Here is a 21,338-nt window from a genome sequence, read left to right on the forward strand (position 1 = left end):
GATTATTCCCCTAGTGGGTGGAAGGGGGAGGTCCAATATTATTACCCTTAAGTGGGGGTTTAGTTGGGAGTGGGAGGAAGTGAGAGTGGCATTGAAACTGGTTCCACCACTGAATGGACTGCTCGACAGTGATAATCCCAAAGCTTTACTGAACTCATGGGGACCCGACCTTCCAGGTGATTACATTCCTCGAACAAACAAGGTTTTACGTTTATAGCGTCTGTCATTAGTGCTTTCTTAATAAATTGGGTGTCGAGGATCATCCGGACGATGTTCGTGGTCCCGGTGTCACATGCGGTCTTAAACATGATAGTTTTAGAACTCGAATCCTAGCGAGTTGTGGGCTTCGTGTACGTGGCACTGTTGTGATGGGCTTTGGCGAGTGTTGGGCTTGCAAACGAATAACATCTCGTACAATAGCCTCCCCTTGATTCCTGCCCGGCCCTGGGCACGAGTCAAGGACGAGGGATAAGTGCTATCCGAGATACTGAATAGACAGGAATTAGGTGGTTCAAAAAAATCATTTAATGCTCCCTTCAAAAGTCGTGCTTAATGTGACCGTTGGCTTAGACTTTCATCATTGCGCGATGGTTCATGAACTAAAGTAGTGTGCATGCGACAGTTGGCATGGGGATTAGCGAGATTTCCCGCGCTCCAATTATTGATCAGCACCAACCGCCTCTCCCATGGTTCCTATAAATAGGCCATTTCGAGTCCCTCTTCTTTTTTACAATCTCCATTCTCTGAGCCCCCCTCTCTGCCGAGCATTCATCTGGTGTTAATCCCTGAGCCCAGAATACTCCTTTCCCTTAGAGCCCGAAGTAAGTCTTCTACCTCTCTCTTTTATTTTAGTTCCATTCTTCAATCCTGGTGTCTAGGATGAGTTTTGCTCACCTTCTAAACACTGAGGCGTCCCTAGCCACTTTTAGGCAAACATTCAACATCCTTGAGGATGTAGATGTGGCGCACTGCCATGAAAGTGAATTTTCACTTTATAGGGGTTCTAACACTACCTTTTTCCCTTTGATGTCAATTCTGGAGGGTGGGGTTAGATTCCCTGTGGATGCTCTTTTACTCGATACCCTTAGGTTTTATGGCTTGTGCTCGGACCAACTTCCTCCCAACTTTTACTGGGTAGTTAGTTGCGTCAGTAGGCTGAACCAAATATACAGTTTGAGATTAAGTTAGCATGACATAAATTACATGTACAGCCTGTGTGGGAATAAATAGACCAATTATTATTTGAAGGTCAGAAATACGCGGGTATGGCTAATTTCGTGCCTACCCAATTCTACTAGGAATTCTGCCCGAGAGTTTGTTTGGGTGCGCGGTAATTGGTTTACCAATGACATCCCTTGTCCTCTCTCGCGGTGTGAAGTTGGTTCGTGCTGAACACTAATCTGTCATTTTTCTTTTCCTTTACTTTTATTTATTTTGCTTGGATACTAACCCCTCGTATTTCTTTGTCGCAGACAGTAAAGTATTCACCCAGGATCTTACAGTGGTGAATATAAGAGATTTAAATTTCATGCTTCGTTTCGAGATATTTGTCCATAATGATGGACAGCTCAAGGCATCGCACCTCATACTCGGTTGCACCCTTGTGTATAAGACTTGGCGATCCTTCAGCCAGGCATTTTTGGTTGACAACCCATTGCTATCTTACATTGACGTCTGCCATGCCAACTTCCTTCCCCCCTCACTAACTACTGGCGAAGCCCGTGACCTCGGTCCTCGTTACACAACTGCTGAAGACCTTGCCTCGGTCAAGGATGAGTCATCCAAATGAGTTTCCTGGGCTCTCAAAAAGCTAGCACAGGTTCCTATTGGGGGGAACGACGCCTAAGTCTAAGCGGTTGAAGGAGCAGCTAACCCGATCGGTGCATTGGGCGTCACAACTAGTTCGGCAGAGAAAATGGTAAGCAAGAGAACAATGACCCTCACCCGGTTCCTACCTAGGGCCAGCCCTGCGGCTCAACCTCAGTCCCCCTTAGGAAAGGGGTTGGGTCTTCTTGTTGGAGAAAGCAAAAAAAGGAAGCAAGTTGCCGAAAAGATCAGTCCCGCCCCGAGTGATGTTCCCTCGAAAACCCTGCCTCGTGCAAAAGTAGGCCCCAAGACCTCGGAGACAACAGGCGCTGTTCAACTGGCTATCCAGGTCGGGATAAAAGGAGCATCTTCCTCTCAGGTTGAGGCTAGTTGGTGGCTTGACTTTAGGCTGGGCGACAAACCTCTACCGGCGACCGCCATCGTTCAACTGTGGGCGCAAGGCGAAGGAGGTCCAGTCGCTCAAAGCCTGGCGCAAGGTCTCCAGCTGCCCAAGGATGCCCACTTCTTCTCGGACGGGGATGACGAGTCGCTTGCTAGACGGCTGCAATGGCATACCATAGGGGTAATTGTTACTTCCCCAAATTCATGCATTACAATACGTAGGCGCTTTCCCAATTTCATTATTTCATCACTGTTTATGTTCTCAGGCAGTATAGCTGACTAGTGTTATTGACAGGAGGCTGAAGGAGGTGACCAAGGTTATTGATCATGCCAATGAGCAGAAAACCGCTGTCGAGAATACGGTCAAAGAGAAGGAAGAAGCTACCAATGTATCTGAAAGGAAAGCAGTAGATGCCTAAAAAGCTCGTTTAGCGGCGGAGAGGAAACTGACCGATCAGATATCCAAATTGGGCGAGAACAAGCTAAAATTGGCCAAGTCGGATAGTTTGAATTTTTCCCAAGCCGACCAGATTGTTGGCTTGAAGGATGCTCTTGAAACTTGCGAGGATAAATGGCATAATGCAGGCTTTACGGAGGTCGAGAACTCTGTGGAGCCTATTATCCATCAAGCTCGGAACCACGGGTTCGAGGAAGGGTGGTTGGCTGCCCTCCAAGCAATGGGAGTAGCTGAGAATTCCCCTATATAAAACCCTAATCAAATTCCATATCCAGTTCCACCCCTACCTGTTCAAAGTCAGGTCTGTGCTGAAGATGAGGAAGATACACCGAGCATGAGGGACCTTGTGCAGGGGATTGATTCCCATGTTGAAATGGTAGACTTAGAAACCTCAAGTAACATTCATGTTGAAGCCGAGGATGCTCGAAAACAGAGCCCTCTCACAGCCCCGCTAGACAAGGATATGCCCGTTCAACCTAATTCGAAGACTCCGTCCTCCAACCTACCTGAATGAAGGCTTAAATTTCGATGGAGCGTAAAAATTTTATTATTTTTTTTTTTTCTTTTTCTTTTTTGTTAAGCCTAGGTCACCGGGCTGTGGCGACAGAACAATTTCTCTATCATTTGAATGGTTTTGATCAGTATTGTTGGGACATAAATCCGTGTGTTTTGATCTTGTTTTTAAATTCACACATGTTTGTTTGAGAACTGCTGGCTTTGCATATGATTAGGGTTAACTTGATCATCATATCTTACTTTCTCGCTCACAGTGGCTGAGAGCAATGTTTCCGCCCCTAGGATCTTTCGGCTTATGTTTTCGTTGCTTGGTACGGAGGCTCAAGGTTTTTGCCCTTAGGAAATAATGTCTTAAGGTTTCCACCTGCTCGGTGACAAGAATCGAACAGAGAATAGGTTTCCGTCCTTAGATAATAATGTCTTAAGGTTTCCACTTGCTCGGTGATAGGAATCAAACCGAGGGTAAGTTTTTGTCCTTAGAAAATAATGTCTTAAGGTTTCCACCTGTTAGGTGATAGGAATCGAACCAAGGACAGGTTTCTGTCCTTAGAAAATAATGTCTTAAGGTTTCCACCTGCTCGGTGATAGGAATCGAACCGAGGGTAGGTTTCCGTCCTTAGAAAATGATGTGTTAAGGTTTCCACTTGCTTGATGATAGGAATCGAGCTGAGGGTAGGTTTTCGTCCTTATAAAATAATGTCTTAAGGTTTCAACCTGCTCGGTGAAAGGAATCGAGCCGAGGATAAGTTTTCGTCCTTAGCGTGGATGAGATGTCTTCACACTCGCGATTCTCTCTAGATTTGTTGCCCGACGATGGTAACCTAATAGTAATGTGGTAAAATGCACTTGCATGAATAGATACCGTCATATTAAATGCATGATAATGCAAAATTACATCAAGTTGACATCTTTGGGGGATAGCCGGTCAATGACAGAACCTTTTCAAGTTGTGAACCTTCCATGGCCAGCAAAACGATTTTTCCTCCAAGTCTTCTAGGTAGTATGCCCCAGAACCTACAATAGCAGTCACTCGGTAGGGCCCTTCCTAGGACGGGGCTAGTTTCCCTGCATTAACGTCTTGTGTGTTCCCTAGCGGCAAACTCCCACTTCCTCACACTTTTATTGTACCTCTGGGTGAGCTTTTGCTGATATTCTACTAGCCGAATGGTGGCCGCTTCTCGATTTTCCTCTAGCAAGTTCAGCTGCTTTGACATTAGCTTCTCGTTCTCATGCGGAGTGAATCCTGCGACTCGGGCGCTGCATAGGTTCACTTCAGCGGGGATGACAGCTTTTGCCCCGTAAGTTAGAAAGAATGGTATTTCTCCCGTGGATCTCTTGGGAGTTGTTCGGTATGCCTATAGGATGCTTGGTAACTCCTTGGCCCATCTGCCCTTGGCGCCCTCCAACCTTTTCTTCAATCTACTTATGATGGCCTTATTGGTTGCTTCTGCTTGGCCGTTTCTCTGCGGATATGCTGGTGTGGAATACCAATTCCAGATATAGAGGTTGTTGCAGAACTCTCAGAAAGCCTTGCTGTCGAATTGTAGAGCATTGTTCGACACAAAAGATTCCGGCACGCCAAATCTTGTTACAATGTTCCTCCATATGAATCTCTTGACATCAACATCTCGGATGTTTGCCAGCTCTTCCGCTTCTGCCCACTTTGTGAAGTAGTCTACTACCACCAGCACAAACCTCTGATTGCCCGATGCTTAGGGAAATGGCCCGACTATGTCTAGCCCCCAACGGGCGAATGGCCATGGGCTGCTTACTGGGTTCAAGTTCCCGGTAAGCTGGTAGATCATCGGTGCGTGTATCTGACACTGTTCACACCTCCGAGCATGCTTTGTGGCGTCTTTCTTCATCCGTGGCCACCAAAACCCTTGAGTCATTGTTCGGTGAGCCAATGAACACCCCCCTCGTGGCTACCGCACACACCCTCGTGGAGCTCAGTCAATAGCTCTTCAGCCTGATTAGGACGAAGACACTGTAGGTATGGTCCTTCAAACGATCTTCGATATAACTTCCTATTGGCAGACAACCAATATCGAGCAGTGGTCCGTCGTACTCTGGCTGCCTCTTTCTCATCTTCTAGGGCTCGGTCTTCTGTAAGGAAATCAATGATAGGGCCCATCCAGCAACTCTCGGCTGTGGTGATCTGTGCAACCGGTGTCCTAACGGTAATTCTTGGTTCCGGCACTAACTCCACCCTGATGAACCGAGGCACCATGTCAACTATTGACGATGCCAACGTCGCTAAGGAGTCAGCGTGCCGATTCTGTCTCCGAGCTACCCGTTCAATTCTGACATTTGAGAAATTACATATGGTCTGCTTTACCAGCCACAGATACTCAATCATCTAGGGGTCCTTGGCCTCAAAGTTCCCCTGCACCTGATTAACTACTAAGAAAGAATCCAAGTAGACTTCCACCTCTTTGGCTCCTAAGTCCATGAAAACTCTTAGTCCGGCAAGCAGAGCTTCATACTCGGCCTCATTATTAGAAGCCTTGAAGCATAATCTGAACGAGTGCTCTAGCTTTAGCCCTTTCGAGGTGATGATCACAATTCTAGCCCTTACTCCTGCCATATTGGATGCGCCATCCACAAACACTTTCCAAGGCCTAACCTCTGCGAGGCAGACTACATCCGCAATTTTTGGTTAGAACTCGACAATGAAGTCTGCAAGTACTTGTCCCTTCACTGAGTTCCTCGGTCTGTATCTAATGTCGAATGAGCCTAACCGGGTCCCCCACTTGGCTATCCTCCCCGTAAAGTCAGATTTCCTCAGTAGTGATTGAAGAGGGTACTCGGTCAGAAAATAGATGGTGTGAGCTTGAAAGTAATGGAGCAATTTTCAGGTGGAATGTACAAGTGCCAGTACCAGTTTCTCCAATGGTAAATACTTGGTTTCGGTATCAACAAATGCCTTGCTTATGTAGTAAGCCGGAAACTACACACCACTATCCTTCAATAACACAGAGCTGGCTGCATGCTCGGACACCGAGAGCTACATATACAGGTCTTCTCCCGGCTCTAGGGCTGTCAATGTAGGTGCCTATCCCTGGTAGTCCTTAAGGTCTAGGAAGGCTTTGTCACACTCCTCGTCCCATTGAAACCCCTTCCATTACCTCAAAAGCTGATAAAATGGCCGGCACTGATCAACAAATTTGGAAATAAATCGGTTGAGAGCAGCCAACATGCTGGTCAATTTTTGAACCTCCTTAGGAATGCTCGGTGGTTTAAGATGTTTCATGACTTCAATCTGATCGGGGTTAATTTCGATCCCCCATTTGGTAATTAAATAACCCAAGAATTTGCCGGACCCTACTCTGAAAGCACACTTATCGGCATTGAGGCGCAGCTGGTGTCGTCAAAGTATCTCAAACACCTCTTTAAGGTCATCAACGTGTTGCCCTTCTTGCTTGCTTTTTATCACCATGTCATCAATGTATTCCTCAACCGTCCGTCCAATCTTATCCCTAAACATCTTCGTCATCATTCGTTGATAAGTGGCTCCGACGTTCTTCAATCCAAATGGCATCACGGTATAGTGATAGTTAGAATCGGGTGTTATGAATGCTATTTTCTCCTGATCCTCGGTGGCTAAGGCAATCTGGTGATAACCTTAGAAAGCGTAAAGAAAACTCATTCTCGAGTGCCCGCACGTAGCATCCACCAATTGATCAATTTTCGGCATCGGAAACAGATCCTTCAGGCATGCTTGGTTCAGGTCGGTGAAATCAACACAAACCCTCCACTTACTGTTCTTCTTCTTCACGACCACTGTGTTTGTGAGCCATTCCAGAAAGAACGTTTCCTTTATGGCCCCCACCTCCCTCAGCTTCCCAACCTTTTGTTTGACGGCGTCTACATGCTCCTTAGCGGACCTTCTCGGTCTTTGCTTCTTAGGAGGGCATAAAGGATCCACATTCAGCTTGTGAACTATAAATTCAGGGTCGACTCCGGGCGCCTCATATAGACTCCAAACGAACACATCCATGTTTTGTATAAGAAACAACAGTAGCTCCACCCTTTCCCCATCATTCAAGCTTGCCCCTATCAGGAAACTCCTTTCACCTACTGGCAAAATTTTTACTCTTACCAAATCCTCAGCAACGTTGGTCCCCTCTACTTGGGGCTGCGGTAATTGCTATAGGGGAGCCTTCTCGGTTGATTCCTTTTGCTCGGTTTGTTTGTTGGCCGCAGCTACTAAGCATTGTCTGGCCGTTTGTTGATCACCCCTTATCACTATAATCCCCTCTTCAGTTCGGAACTTGACTTTAACATGCAAGGTGGACAGTACAACCCCTATGTCATGGATCCACGGCCTTCGAAGTATTGCCATGTATGACGAGAAAGAAGCGACCGCTATAAATTTCACCACTACTTCCTTACGTCCCATGTTGACTGGGAGTGAAATCTACCCTTCTAGAGTCACCATATGCCAATCGAATCCCATCAACGGAGTATCATACTTTGACAAATCCTCCTTTTTTAGACCGAGCCCTTTGTACAAGTCCAAGTACATTATGTCTGCACCACTCCCTTAATCTATCATTATTCTCTTTACTATGAAACCCCTTACAGGGGCCATGACTGCTAAAGCATCATGGTGTGGCTAATTGGTGCCTTCCATGTCATCATCGTCAAACGCTATAGGCTGTCTAGTGTATCTCAGCTTCTTCACCAGTGGGCGTTCGCCCTTGCAACTTTCTATTGATACCACGGCTAATACCCCGCTTGTTCTGTGTGCTTGTAGACTCATCGGTACCGCATGGATGACCTTTATCACTCCCAGAGGGGGCGGGGGAAGGTTTTCGCATAGTTGACCCGCCTGCCTAACCTCTTGATTCCTTGTTTCCATTAGGAACTCTTTCAAATGTCCCACCTTTACCAACTACTTCAGATGATCCTTTAATACTCTGCATTGTTTGGTGGTGTGCCTTTTATCTCTGTGGTAGGTGCAATATAAATTCTGGTTTCTCCTTGATGGGTCGCCCGCCATCTTGTTTCGCCGTTTAAAATACAACTCATTTTTTTATCCTGTTAATGATCCTGTGCACGGGTTCCTTGAATGCTACATTGACTCCCCCAATTGCTGGACTGGGCTCTTGAATTCTCAAATCCTTCCTGTGTCTGGGGTTAAAGCCAGTATTCTGAGGATATTGATGATCGGCGTCTTCCCCTTGGTTTGTAGCCAATCGTCTTCTAAGCACTTGTACTCCTCGATACGCCTCATCAACTGCCTCATATCTTCGAGAGGCCTCAGGGTTTATGATTCTCTCAACCCGGACTCTTCAAGTAACCCCATCCGAAAGGTGCTCGCCGCGATCTTTTCATTACCCCTGCCAATCTCATTATACAGCTCCCAGTACCGATTGGCATAGTTACGAAGGGTTTTAACAGCCCCCATTTTCATTGATAGTAACGCGTCCACGGGCTGCGAAACCCGGTTACAAGTCATGAACCACACTCCAAACTCTTGGATCAGTTCCGAAAAACTATGGACCGAACCTTTCTTTAATCCGTTGAACCACCTTAAAGTAGTGAGGCCGAGGTTCGAGGGGAAAACCTTGCACATCAATGCATCATTATGGGCATGTAAAGAAATCATTTGAATATAGTGACTTACATGTTCTACCGGGTCTGTCTTCCCAGTGTAGGAATTGAACGATGGCCGTGTGAACCTGCTCAGCATGGGCGCACTCTCAATGGCTCTTGAGAATGGAGATCGAGTAGCTTGGCGTAATGCCCGACTTATGGCATCCATGGCCACATTTCGAGGTCGCCCCTCATATGGGGAAGTCGATTCACGGTCCGTATACTCTTGCGAATAGTCGCGATGTCGACGAGACCCGAATTGATAGGATCCTGCGGCACGGTGATTTCTCACACTTGCCGACCTTTCCCTTTGCTCCTCATGGTCCTTTCTCCTGCGTCTACCCCTCGCTTGCAACTCTAAATCCCTCACTGCTCTACGTAGGCGCTCGAGTTCTTAATCCCTTGCTCAAGCTCCTGGTCTCTTCTGTCGAGGCGGCTGTGGCCCGAGGCGTCATACATTGTTTGGAGGGTTTGGTACGATCCTTTTCTAGGCCCAGATTCCTCTGTTTCCTCATGTTTTTTGTCCTCCTGCCTCTTTTGCCTCCTTTCTCGCCATGTAGACCCCCGCGACAACCCTCTAGAGCCGCTCTCTGCATGGCTTCCCTGTCCACTTCCAGACATTCTCCTGTGTGCGCCTCGATAGTACCACAGCTACGTAAGAGATTCCCACAGACGGCATCAATTGTGCGTGCCCAAATATAGTTATTGGGACGAAGATGTATTTGGGTTCACAATTCATTTGTACGGTGGGCTTTCGGATTTCCTACAACAAGTGATGCTATGCTCGGCAACCCAGTACCCCAGTTTCCCTAGTTTTTCCTGTCACTCTCCCTCTTCTCCCACGATGATCTATTTCTCTCTCTAGTCTCTCCTCTCTAGAATTACCAACCACTTCAACTGAATCGTCCTTGCCTATTTATAGCCAAACTTAGTGGAATGGTCATGATTATTCCCCTAGTAGGTGGAAGGGGGAGGTCCAATACTATTACCCTTAAGTGGGGGTTTAGTTGGGAGTGAAAGGAAGTGAGAGTGGCATTGGAATTGGTTCCACTGCTGGATGGACTGCTCGGCAGTGATATTCCCAAAGCTTTACTGAACTTACGTGGACCCGACCTTCTAGGCGATTACATTCCCCGAACAAACAGGGTTTTATGTTTACAACATCTATCATTAGTGCTTTCCTAATTTTGAATTGGGTGCTGAGGATCATCCGGACGATGTTCGTGGGCCTGATGTCACATGTGGTCTTAAACATGATAGTTTTAGAACTCGAATCCCAGCGAGTCGTGGGCTTCGTGTACGTGGCACTATTGCAATGGGCTTTGGCGAGTGTTGGGCCTGCGAACGAATAGCGTCCCATAGAATTTTTTTATTGCTTTGTATTGCTGTGATTATTAACGTGATTGTGAGATTTAGTAAGGTCTTAATTTTTGGCATAAGAAACATCTGTTTCACTAATTAGAACATTGGTGTCAATCTAGTTTTTTTCACATATATTAACTTTCAGTTGTTAAACCAAAGTACCTATATGGAACATCATCTTACTGGTTAAAACTTACAAACGGCTGATAATTTGAATTACATATGTTAAACGAGTGATTTTTGTGTTAGTTATGAAAGACACATCCTAAATGCTTTTTTTGTATTACACTATATTTAGAAATTTGAGAGAGAGCACAGAATTATACATAGTGAAAATCGTTATAACTTCATGGACGTAAGCATATTGTTTTTTTTTTTTTTTTTCTCACAAGTTTTTGGAATTTGTTTAAATTCTCAACATTGAACATCTTCATTGTAAGTTGCGAATACCATGAAATACTAATTGCCCTATAAAGCTCTCGGTAATATCTAATTGTTTTACGATAATCCTTTTGTAGCAGGAGTAGCCGCTGGTCAAGTGATCTAGATGGTAACTCAAGCATTTAATTTTTGTTTGGTATTAAATCATAAGAAGACCTGCTTACTGTGAAATGTGAATGGCTTTTTGGTCCCGAAATAAGTATGAGATGGTATTTACCTACCCAGAAAAATTCCCATATACTTAGCTGCGAATAGCAGAAGGGGTCAGATAAAAATTTACCCAAGAAAATACTAAATAAAAAAAAAATAGAAAAGAATAGCTTACTATCTTTAGAAATTTGGTTGCTACATCTAATCTGAGTTAATTGTTTGCTATTTTTAGACTGAAAGGTGATTTAGAGTCACAAAAAGAATTTTTTTTTTTTTTTTTTTTTTTTTTTTGCATTTAGCATTAATTTTATAACAATTTCATTAGCTGTCACATTTCTAAAACAATTTGGAAAAATAGCATTTCGAGTTTATTAGACTTAAGTTTTTTGTGAAAGACTCGAGCATTTAAGACTCGAGTTTTAGTGTGTTGGCACACAGCTGATGTGGAGAATTTTACACATGGAACTCGAGCCTTTTAGGCTTGTTTTTTATAAAGAAAATCTAGGTTTTTACTGGGTTTGGGTTCTTTCTTCATCTTCATGTGGGTTCCTCTTCAAATCTTCTATGGGTTTGGGTTCCTTTTTATTCTTCTTCTTCATTTGGGTTCTTCTGTAGATCTTCTTATTGCAGAAATTTTTCATGTGGTGGTCATTGTTGGAGGGGGGAATGAATTTGGTCTTTGCAAAAAGTGAAATTGGGAATTTCACGATGAAAAACTTGGTGGATTTGGTTTGATTTGGGTTAATTTTGTGGAATTGAATGGTGGGTCGGTTATGATTTTGGGGTTTTGCGTGTAATCATTGGTGGGTTTGGTGGATGATTCTTCTTCTTCTTCCTGTGGATTTTTCCTTCTTCCATTTCTGGTTGTTCTTCTTTTCCTTCTTCTGTTTTTGGTTTTTCTTCTTCTTCTACGCTTTTTGGAACTCAAGTCTCTAAGACTTGAGTTCCACGTGGATTACTTGTTCACACCAGCTTCATTGAACTCGAGCATCGTAGGCTTGAGATGCTATATTCCTAACTAGTTTCAAAGAGATGCTTACTAATGAAGTAGTTTCCTCAAATCACGCTATGTTGCAAATATCCCCTCACAGAGAACAATATTTTCTCCTACCGGATTACCATTTTATCCTGATTATAAACTTTTTTTGCTTAAACCTGATCTTGAACTTCAATGTTTAGTTTGCACTCCTGGCATATTTGAATTGTTGCACCTTATCCTGGTTCCTCTCTCAAACTACATCCCAACGGTCACATTAATTACAAGAAGATGATGCAGTTCAAACTTTTCCTTTCATCTTCTAGTAGTATGGTGGAAAAGATATTGCAATTTTGCAAATCAAAAACCTTTCTGCGAATTGAAATAACTAATAAATGTGATAACTACTTGTCTTACGAAGGCGAAATGATGAATAAGAAATACATCAATCACAAATAAATATATGTTTCCAAATAAAAGAGTACAATTGATTCCAGTCATCACACAGACAGTAGCACTTTGTTCGCAACAAAGCCTACGATTTTATTCCAGTCATTTGCATGACAAGCATATGACTTTTATTGACCAAATGCATTTAAAACAAGCGACACGCCCCAAGAAAGAAAAAAAAAAAAAAAAAAAAAAACCGTTATGCATGATGACTCATTAAGACATCATCTCGAAACAGCTCTGCTTAATCCAACGCTCGCATCATTCCTAAGGAAGCACAAGTCTGTAATTACAAGTTGCAGTGTCATAATCATAATAATTTTTTTGTGGAAAAATAAAAAAGGAACATAGAAAGAAAAGAAAAGACAACCTCACATAGGTGGAAGCTTGAATTCCATTCAGCAGTGACCACTACTGATCAATAATTATGACTGGAAAGACAGCAATATGGCCCCAAATTCGGTCCTTGTTGTTCTCAATTGTTTTTGTGAAATCCACTGGCATATCTTTCAACTTCAATTCGCGAAGAGTCTTTAGATGCCTTAACTCTGTGGTGTTAGGGACCTTCAATTTCTTGCATGACCGAATCTCCACCTGCTTGAGGCTTGGCATTGCTTGTTCCTTCATCTTCCATTCTTTCAATTCCTGAAGCATCCAGAGTTTCAGAATTTTAAGCTGGGGAAAGCCTCCACTGGAGCAAACCATGTGTTTCCCAGTATAAGAAGCTGAGTACAAACAGAGGGATTTAAGGTTGTGAAGCTTCTCTAACTCTGGCATTGGATCATTTGAAAGTCCAGAGGCTGATAAGGTAAGATCAGTCAGGCTTTGAGGAAGTCCATTAATATTTATGACGATGGATGGATTCTTCAATTTTCCATACAAAGATAGGTAGTGATAGGTAGTAGAGATCTACGAGGCCAGACAATTGAGTCACATGAAGATCTTGGGGTTGACCCATTTCATCAAATGATTTCAATGTCAATTTTTGAAGGCGCTTCAATTCCACAAGACTCTCTGCCAATGCTTTTTGCTGTGACCACTCCAACTGGAATGACAAATCCAATATTTGAAGATTTTTCATCATGTTAAATGCATCCTTCAGAGGACTTTCCTTATCCACAAATGCACCACGCAGTATTTGGAGATTTTGTAAAAATTTCTTGTTACGCTGATTACCTTTACATTTTCTTTCAGGTTGATGCTCAATTTTGCTTCGAGAAATCTCACTCATGTATAGGTTTTGAAGTTTCTTCAGTTTCCATATTGAACTAGGGAGAGTTCGGATATAAGTATGCTTCACATCCAATGTTTCGAGGTTCACTAAGTTGCCAATTGATGATGGAATAGTCTCTAGATATGTCCACCTTAATCCCAGATACGTTAACTGGATTAATTTTCCTATACTTTTAGGCAAATGAGGTCTGAATACGTGTTCAAGATCAAGCACCTTTAAATATAACAGATGCCCACTTGCAATGCCCTTCTTAAGGTAGTGACCAAAAGCTACTCCAGGATTATCTCCTTCACGAGTATCAAAGCAGAGCAAGGAGAGGGGATTTCTATAGCTTTGCAATATATTTGGTGTTGATGAATTTATGTTGCCACCAAAGCTGGAATCTTTTTCAATGGAATAATAAAGTACGTGCTGATCAAAGCCCGAACTTGGATTTTCTCGCAACCAGAGTTCTCGCAGAACACTGGGGAAGCTGCATGTCTTGACCCTCCCATTAAGCTGTCTTTCCACTTCTTGTACCAAGTTGCGTATTATCAACTCTGACAAATATTTCTCCGCAACAGATTTAAGAGGCTCTTGCTTTTCACCACTTTGTTTTACAAGCCCTTCAGCAACCCACAAAACGACTAATCTTCTTGAAGAAATTTTAGTGTCTCTGGGGAATTGTCCAAAGTAAGAAAGACATTGACTTAGATGCGGAGGGAAGTCTTTTGCATTTGTTTCCAAGTTTTCCGACCAGGGTGTTTGGTTAGGAGTGACATGCTCAAGCACCCTTGACAAGTCCTTAGACGTCACTTCTTTCCCGGACAATAGATACCCATGATTTAAGATGGAAGATGGCAAGCCTCCACATCTGCCTACAACCTTTTCTGCAAGTTTTTTCAATTCTGGTGAGAGTCCATGATCAGGCTTAGAAGGTTCAGCCTGAAAGTGCACCATCTGGTTAAACAAATCCCAGCTCTCTTCTTGTGTTCGTAGTTTAAGTGGGTACATGATGCTTGTTAGGTCAACATGTGAAGCTACACTCTTGTCTCGTGTGGTGAGCAAAATTCTGCTCTCGCATATCTTTTCTCGGAATGCTTCTTTCAGAGTATCCCAGGTTTCCTTGCTTGAGATTTTGTCCAGAACTACAAGGTACTTCCTACCCTTCAAGAAATCATTCACCTCTTTGAATGAGTAACCTTTTTCTGTTCGTTCCCCATGATTTGCCAGGACATTTTCGCCCACCCTTTTCAGGATTTCATGCTTATTGTCCACTATATCGGTTAGAGACACCCAGTATCTGAATTCAAAATGTTTCTGAATAGCTGCATGGTTAAAAACCATTTTTGCTAGAGTTGTCTTCCCTATTCCCATCATCCCCACAATGGAAAGTGTGGAGCAATTCTCAGTAGTATCGTTGGTGGTCAGTAGTGAGACCACTTCATGGATGTTATCTTCCAAGCCGACCACCGAGTTTGTCTCTTCACTTAGTTTAGTGCGACAAACTTCCATGCTCATGCCAAGAAACTCCATAGCTTGCTCGAATCGCTCAATTTCTGTAGAGGACTTTGGCCAAGGATCTATCTCCTTTTGAGTACTGGTGTTGCTCCTTTGGGGTTGGGAGGATGACAAAGAACTAATTGCATCTTTAACAATGATCTTTATTTGATCCTTCCAAGCCATTCTTGAATTGTTTAAGCCTTCAACTGCTTTTGCATCTTTGAGAAGTCGGTGCACTTGCTTGAAATCATCCAGTAACTGTTTGAGCCGAGAAGACACCTTGGATTGCTCAAGATTGAGCTGCTTGTGAAACTCATCTAGAAGATCTAAAATTTCCTTGTCATCAGTTGTGGCCTGGGTTTTCTTTTTTGGGGACGGACCAACAGATTTTGATGGAACTCTTTTGATAAAGCTAAAATCAATCATGTACTTCTTAAAAATGAGGGTCCAGAGCTGTTTGTTGATTTGGCCAAAGCTATTCTTCACCCAACGTCTTGTCATCCAGTTACCCAAAAATGGAAGCCATCTCATTACCTTTGCCATTTTTTGTACCCTGTCAATTTCATGTTGTAGTTCGTCAAAGATCTCCTCCGCTTCCTCCACCCAAGCCTTTTCTGTTTGGCTTTCCAATTTAAGCCCTTCTAAATCTCGCAGGAAAGAATGCAGTAGCTGCACTGGGAACTTGATGAGGTACTCTATTTCCTTTTGCTTGTCAGAGTCAGACACTAACTCTGGATTGTTAGCAAATAGGACTTTCAAATTTCTCTCAATAGAGACAGTTGGTGGAGCTCGTTTATAAGGATGAGATTGATGTTCCTCGATTGGCCTGTTCTGCAAGCTTCTAACAATAGACCTTGACTGCTCTATTGATTTACAGATTTGTATACGCTTTTCCCAAATTTGATACATCTCCCACAGACACGAATCAAACTCAGCTTTGAGGCGACGAATTTTGTTCCAATCCATGATAGCAGAGAGAGTCAATCCAAGAGTCTTTCTTCTTTCACTCAATTTCTGGTAGGAGTCATGGCAGTCCTGTGCCATGCGAACCATGGCTTTGGTTGCATCCACCCAGTCTCTCTCACTATCAGCTATTTGTACAGTGACTCCAGCTTTCAGCTGTGAATCTCGAAGTTGATTAGGCTGCTCATCTAGTTTTCTTCCTGCTTCTGAAACCTCTTCAACATCTTTTATGACACCATCCAAGAGCTTGACATTCTTTTTAAGACGCCTGTAACGTTTCCCCACTTGATGCCAGACTATATAAATAACCAAAATGGTAATTAAGTACCCACACACGAGGATTATGAGAATGATGTACAATTCAAAAATATAAGCATGGTAAAGCTTAGAAATTACAGACAAAATGCCCATGGTTGCTCTCAATTTCTGTAATTTGGTGTGCCAAAACAAAGCTTAGAAATTTTATGATCAATAATGGCCTGACAAAAAGAATATGTGAATCATAAACAATACCAAAACTAAGGTGGCAAGTCAAATATCACTTGAGGAACAACCACGATTTCTAGATCCCCATTCGTGAACCATAAACAAAGCTTAGAATTTTTATGTGTAAATTGATTCTTATCTTGTAAAATTTATTAAAAAAAATGGTTCAGGTGTAATGAATAATTTCTCTCTCAAAAACAACAGTCACCTTGGCCATATTAAATTCAAAAGAATCACCTTCTTTTTCCTGCTACATTTTTTTGCCAAACCTTGAAGGCTAGAACCCGATTTCCAAACTTTCGCTTTAAAAACTCTTACCATTAGGCCCACAAAAATAAAATAAAAAAAAGGAAGAAGAAGAAGAAACCCATCTCTCGAATTTTAATTCAAAAGTTAAATGTCAGTCGCTTTTATGTGCCACCTTGTTCCCAATCACAAGCCCACAATCCCACGTTATTCTTATTCTGCTAAACACCATCACCCAAAATAGAAGAACCCTCAACAGCACAAGCTGCAAAACCACCGAAACGCATCGCCCATGACCAACAACCAATGCTAAACCCACCAAATCAGCCCAAATCCGCCATTCTTAGACACTATAAAAGCCCTGCTCAGCAAAATTGAATGCAGAAGATTTATAAAAAAAAATAGAAAAAGGAATGGGAAAGGGATTTTTTAGATCCCTGAAAATAACGGATCAACCCAAACACGCCCGGCTGAAATGGCAGGTTTGGACATGTTGAACCACGGATTAAGAGTCTGTTTGGATGGAATTTATTGCTGAAAACTGAAAACTGAAAACTGAAAACTGAAAATACTGTAGCAAAATAATTTTTAAATGTGTAAAAAGTACTGTTCATGCCAAAAAGTACTGTTCATGCCAAAAAGTACTGTTCATTGGCCTAAAATCACTGTTCATGGCCAATGAACAGTGACAGACACGCTGAAAAAAAAAAAAAAAAAAAAAAAACCAAAACGTAAACGCAGGACGTGGACGTTGAAACCAAACGCCCTCTAAGTGGGTTGCCCTTTTTTTAGTTTAGAAAAAATTTAACCCTTTTGTAGACACCTCAATTGCTAGTAAGTGAAAATTCGAGTTTCTCATAAGACCATTGTTCACGGGTAAAATTATCATTTACGTACTAAGCTCAAGACTGTAAATACAATTTGAAAATCAAACAATAGTGATAGTTTCACAAATATAAATTTGTATTAATAAATGATACAGTACAATTTTCTGTAATTAAATTCTATTACAAAATAATAATCCTTTGATTCGACATTCTTGGAAAAATCTTCAGTTCAAGAATTGTCTTGATTCGAATACAAAGTGTTTGCACTTTAATTGGAAAGTAGATTGAAAGATCTTTCGCATGGAATTGTGATGAATCTTTTGCTTTGAGTTTGTTAGAAATTCTTTGTTCTTTCATGTTTTCAATGATCTTCACGCGTTCTTCAAATGTTCTTGACTTTCAAAAATTTGGGAGATTCTAGCCTTTTGCCCCTATTGAACAAAATATTTGGCAATATGTCCCTGTTTTGAAACTAAATAGGTTTGTGCCCCTGTTTTGAAACTTGATTTTAACAAAATCGAGTTTCAATCGAAAGCTCGATTGGCTTAAAATCGAGTTATGCCAAATGAAACTTAAAAAAAATAAATAAAAAAAACTTGCATGGAACTCGAGTTCCATACCTATAGTGGCGTTTTTTATGGAACTCGAGTTCCATGCAAGTAGTGTAATTTTTTTTTTTTTTTTTTTTTTAAAGTTTGATTGCCCCATACATATAGCTGCATTCAGGGAGTCTATAGCGGCGTTTTTTATGGAACTCAAGCTCCTTGAACTCGAGTTCCACGCAAGTAGTGTAATTTAAAAAAAAAAAAAAAAAAGTTTGATTGCCCCATACATATAGCTGCGTTCAGGGAGTCTATAGCGGCGTTTTTTATGGAACTCAAGCTCCTTGAACTCGAGTTCCACGCAAGTAGTGTAATTTTTTTTTTTTAAGTTTGATTGCCCTATACATATAGTTGCGTTCAGGGAGTTTATAGCGGCGTTTTTTATGGAACTCGAGCTTCTTGAACTCGAGTTCCATGCAAATTTTTTTTTTTTTAAGCATACATATTGCTGCGTTCAAGGAGTCTATAGTGGCGTTTTTTTTATGGAACTCGAGCTCCTTGAACTTGAGTTCCATGCAAGTTTTTTTTTTTTTTTTTTTTTTTTTTAAGTTTCATTTGGCATAACTCGAGTTCCATGCAATCGAGTTTTTTTATTGAAACTCGATTTTAGTAAAATCGAGTTTCAAAACAGGGGCACGAACCTATATAGTTTGGAAACAGGGGCATAATGTCAAATATTTTGCTCAATAGGGGCAAAAGGCCAGAATCTCCCAAAAATTTGTAATGGAAGTTCTTTGGAACTTTGGAGTTTGAATCTGATGGATCTTTGATGAATTAGAATTCTTCAAGTTTCATAAGGCTTTAGAACATGATTCTAGGAAAACTCCAAGACTTGGTAAAATGATTTTGATGAATGTTTTTTGTATTTGAAGGTTGAAGTTTTTAAAGTTCTTGGAGACTTTGGAACTTGATTCTATCAAAGTTTCAAGACTTCTCAATGTCCTCCTACAAGACTTAGGGTCTATTTGGATAAGCTGTTTTAAAAAGTGCGTTTTAAAGAATTAGCATTTTGGACGTTTTAAAAACAAAATTTTTAAAACCACGTATAAGTGTTTGGTAAAACTTATGAGAACATTGAGAAGATTTCTTTTCCGTAAATTACCAAAATAGGACACAACTCTAACACCAAAGTACACTCATAAAATAATATCAATATATATGTGTGTGTGTGTGTGTGTGTGTCTATAAGTAAATGCCTCATGTGAGAGTGCATGAACTCCTGCCATGTAGCACTCTAATATTGCATTTAGCCTTTTTAACCTCTTCTCGTTAAGTTGTTTTTACTGTTACCCAAAAAATCACATTATTTTTTTCATTATTATTATCTACAAGATGGGTCGTTGTTAAAAATTAAACCAACTCTTATGAAAAGCCCAAGCCCACTTATTCCCTTACATATTATGACCAAAGCATGATCATTTCCCATATGTAGATGAAAGCACAAAACCTAACCCACTTACAAACTCCCTTTCTCCTCCCCCATGAGTAGATAAAACTTGAAAGCCAAGACCCTTACTCACTAGACACTCTCTTCCTCTGTACAAGCTTCCCTTCAAAATACACACTCTCTTCAATTTATTTACAAACAATGGTTTGTAGGCCCTTCTATGTAAACAAATGGAGATGTATGGATAAGGAAGATATACAATCACTCTAAAAAACTTACAATCACTCTAAAAAAATAAAAATAAAATAGGAAATATACAATCTAACATCAATAGTCCCACCACTCTCTCTCTCTCTCTCTCTCTCTCTCTCTCTCTCTCTCTCTCATTTTGAGTGTTATATTATGATTCTCCAAATTGAAGATAATATTCAATCTTACCAATGGGCTACACATTGGAAGATTGTCTACTAAGATAATGAGTGCTTCTCTTGTTGTGTTACAAGAGTAATTCTTAAGTACTCTCGGAGCATGGTGAATAGTATTCACTTATCTCACATTTATAGTATGATCTACTCATTAAATTTATGGTAGAATTTATCATGAATGTGAGAAGATGGAGCACCATTTTACTATACACTGATAGTATCTAAGAATTTTTCGTGTTAAAGAAAAAGTCAAATGCTATGTGGTATGCCATAGTCACCAATAGGCATATTGCATTCAACTATATTCATATTAAAATTTTGAGTTATCTATGATTGTATGGTACTAGGTATGAAAACCAATTTGTTAACGACTTTTGATTTGCTCCTACAACCAATTAAGAAATTCACAACAAGTTAGATCAAGCTGTTTGTGTGCCTTCAAATTGTAGGTTTTTTATTTTATTTTTCTACAAATGCATGTAAGTAGCAGGTCCATCATAAGCATAAAGATAATTATAAGTTCAGATATTGACAAAAAAAATTGAGCTACTGCGGTAATAGATTCTAATAGCATTTGTCCCTTTAGTAGATTCTAATAGTTTTTGTCCTTCTTTAAAATCTAAATAATTTATAGGATTCTAGCCTCAAATATTTGGTATAAAATCTACAATGCAAAAATAATTTTGGTATGCCACTCTAGAAACTAGAGAGGACTACAAAAACTTTAAGTTAGATGCACACCAATTTTTTTTTTAAAGTCTTCTTGTAGTATTTATTGTTTCAGTTTAAGACCAATATAATTTAATTATACTTTTTATGCAAAGTTTAAAACCAACATACTTTTAGGCAAATTTTCCCATGCATCGCACGGGTTTCCGACTAATTTAGTCAAGTTACAGTTCCCCACCACTATAGCGGTTCACCAATACAGTCACCCCGCCACTATAGTTGTTCACCAATCTCAATAATAATATAACTTTCCCAAATCAGGCCTTGCCATCTATTCTAAACCACAAAAACTAAATGCATTGAAAAGTTGAAACCCAAATCACAAATAACATAGTGCAAAACTAACGGGAGAGGAAGAAAGAAAGAGCTTGCAGCAATGACGTTCTCTAATTGTGGTGATTGAGCTTGCAAATGGTGCAATTGAGGCTCTGCCAGTGCGTCTTCTTTCAATTTCCAATAAATATTGCTACATGTGATTTGGGTACATCATATTTAGATGCCTCTACCAAATGTGTCTTAGCCACAATTGGAGCTTTGCTGTGATGTCGTTCTGCAACTTGTATAAAGAACAACAAGAAGTAGCAAGTACAAGTTGTCATTAAGCAAAATTTTTGTCATTAAGTAAAATTTTGAGGATATTTAGGTATTGACACCCTTCAAATTTGGATTGTAGTGAGTTTCTTAAATTGCCGTTTCCAAAAAGTGCGCCTGTATTCCATTTCCAAAACACCAAATTTGACGTTTTGGAAAATGCAATTGCTAAAAAATTGCAATGCCAAACGTCGAGAATTTTGTG

The 21,338-nt window shown here is 41.1% G+C and overlaps 2 protein-coding genes and 1 pseudogene across 2 annotated transcripts; all 3 read right to left on the minus strand.

Moving 5' to 3' along the window:
- Positions 1–5,069: 5,069 nt before the first annotated feature.
- Positions 5,070–5,540, minus strand: LOC142634581 (uncharacterized). Its single transcript, XM_075808881.1, has one exon. It carries the CDS (start codon positions 5,538–5,540, stop codon positions 5,070–5,072), a length of 471 nt encoding a protein of 156 aa, XP_075664996.1.
- A 2,913-nt stretch (positions 5,541–8,453) lies between these two features.
- Positions 8,454–8,951, minus strand: LOC142634582 (uncharacterized). Its single transcript, XM_075808883.1, has one exon. It carries the CDS (start codon positions 8,949–8,951, stop codon positions 8,454–8,456), a length of 498 nt encoding a protein of 165 aa, XP_075664998.1.
- A 3,586-nt stretch (positions 8,952–12,537) lies between these two features.
- On the minus strand, positions 12,538–16,251 carry LOC142634583 (putative inactive disease susceptibility protein LOV1; annotated as a pseudogene).
- Between the last annotated feature and the right edge of the window lie 5,087 nt (positions 16,252–21,338).

Source organism: Castanea sativa, chromosome 5 (assembly GCF_040712315.1).
Source record: "Castanea sativa cultivar Marrone di Chiusa Pesio chromosome 5, ASM4071231v1".
Classification (NCBI taxonomy): domain Eukaryota; kingdom Viridiplantae; phylum Streptophyta; class Magnoliopsida; order Fagales; family Fagaceae; genus Castanea; species Castanea sativa.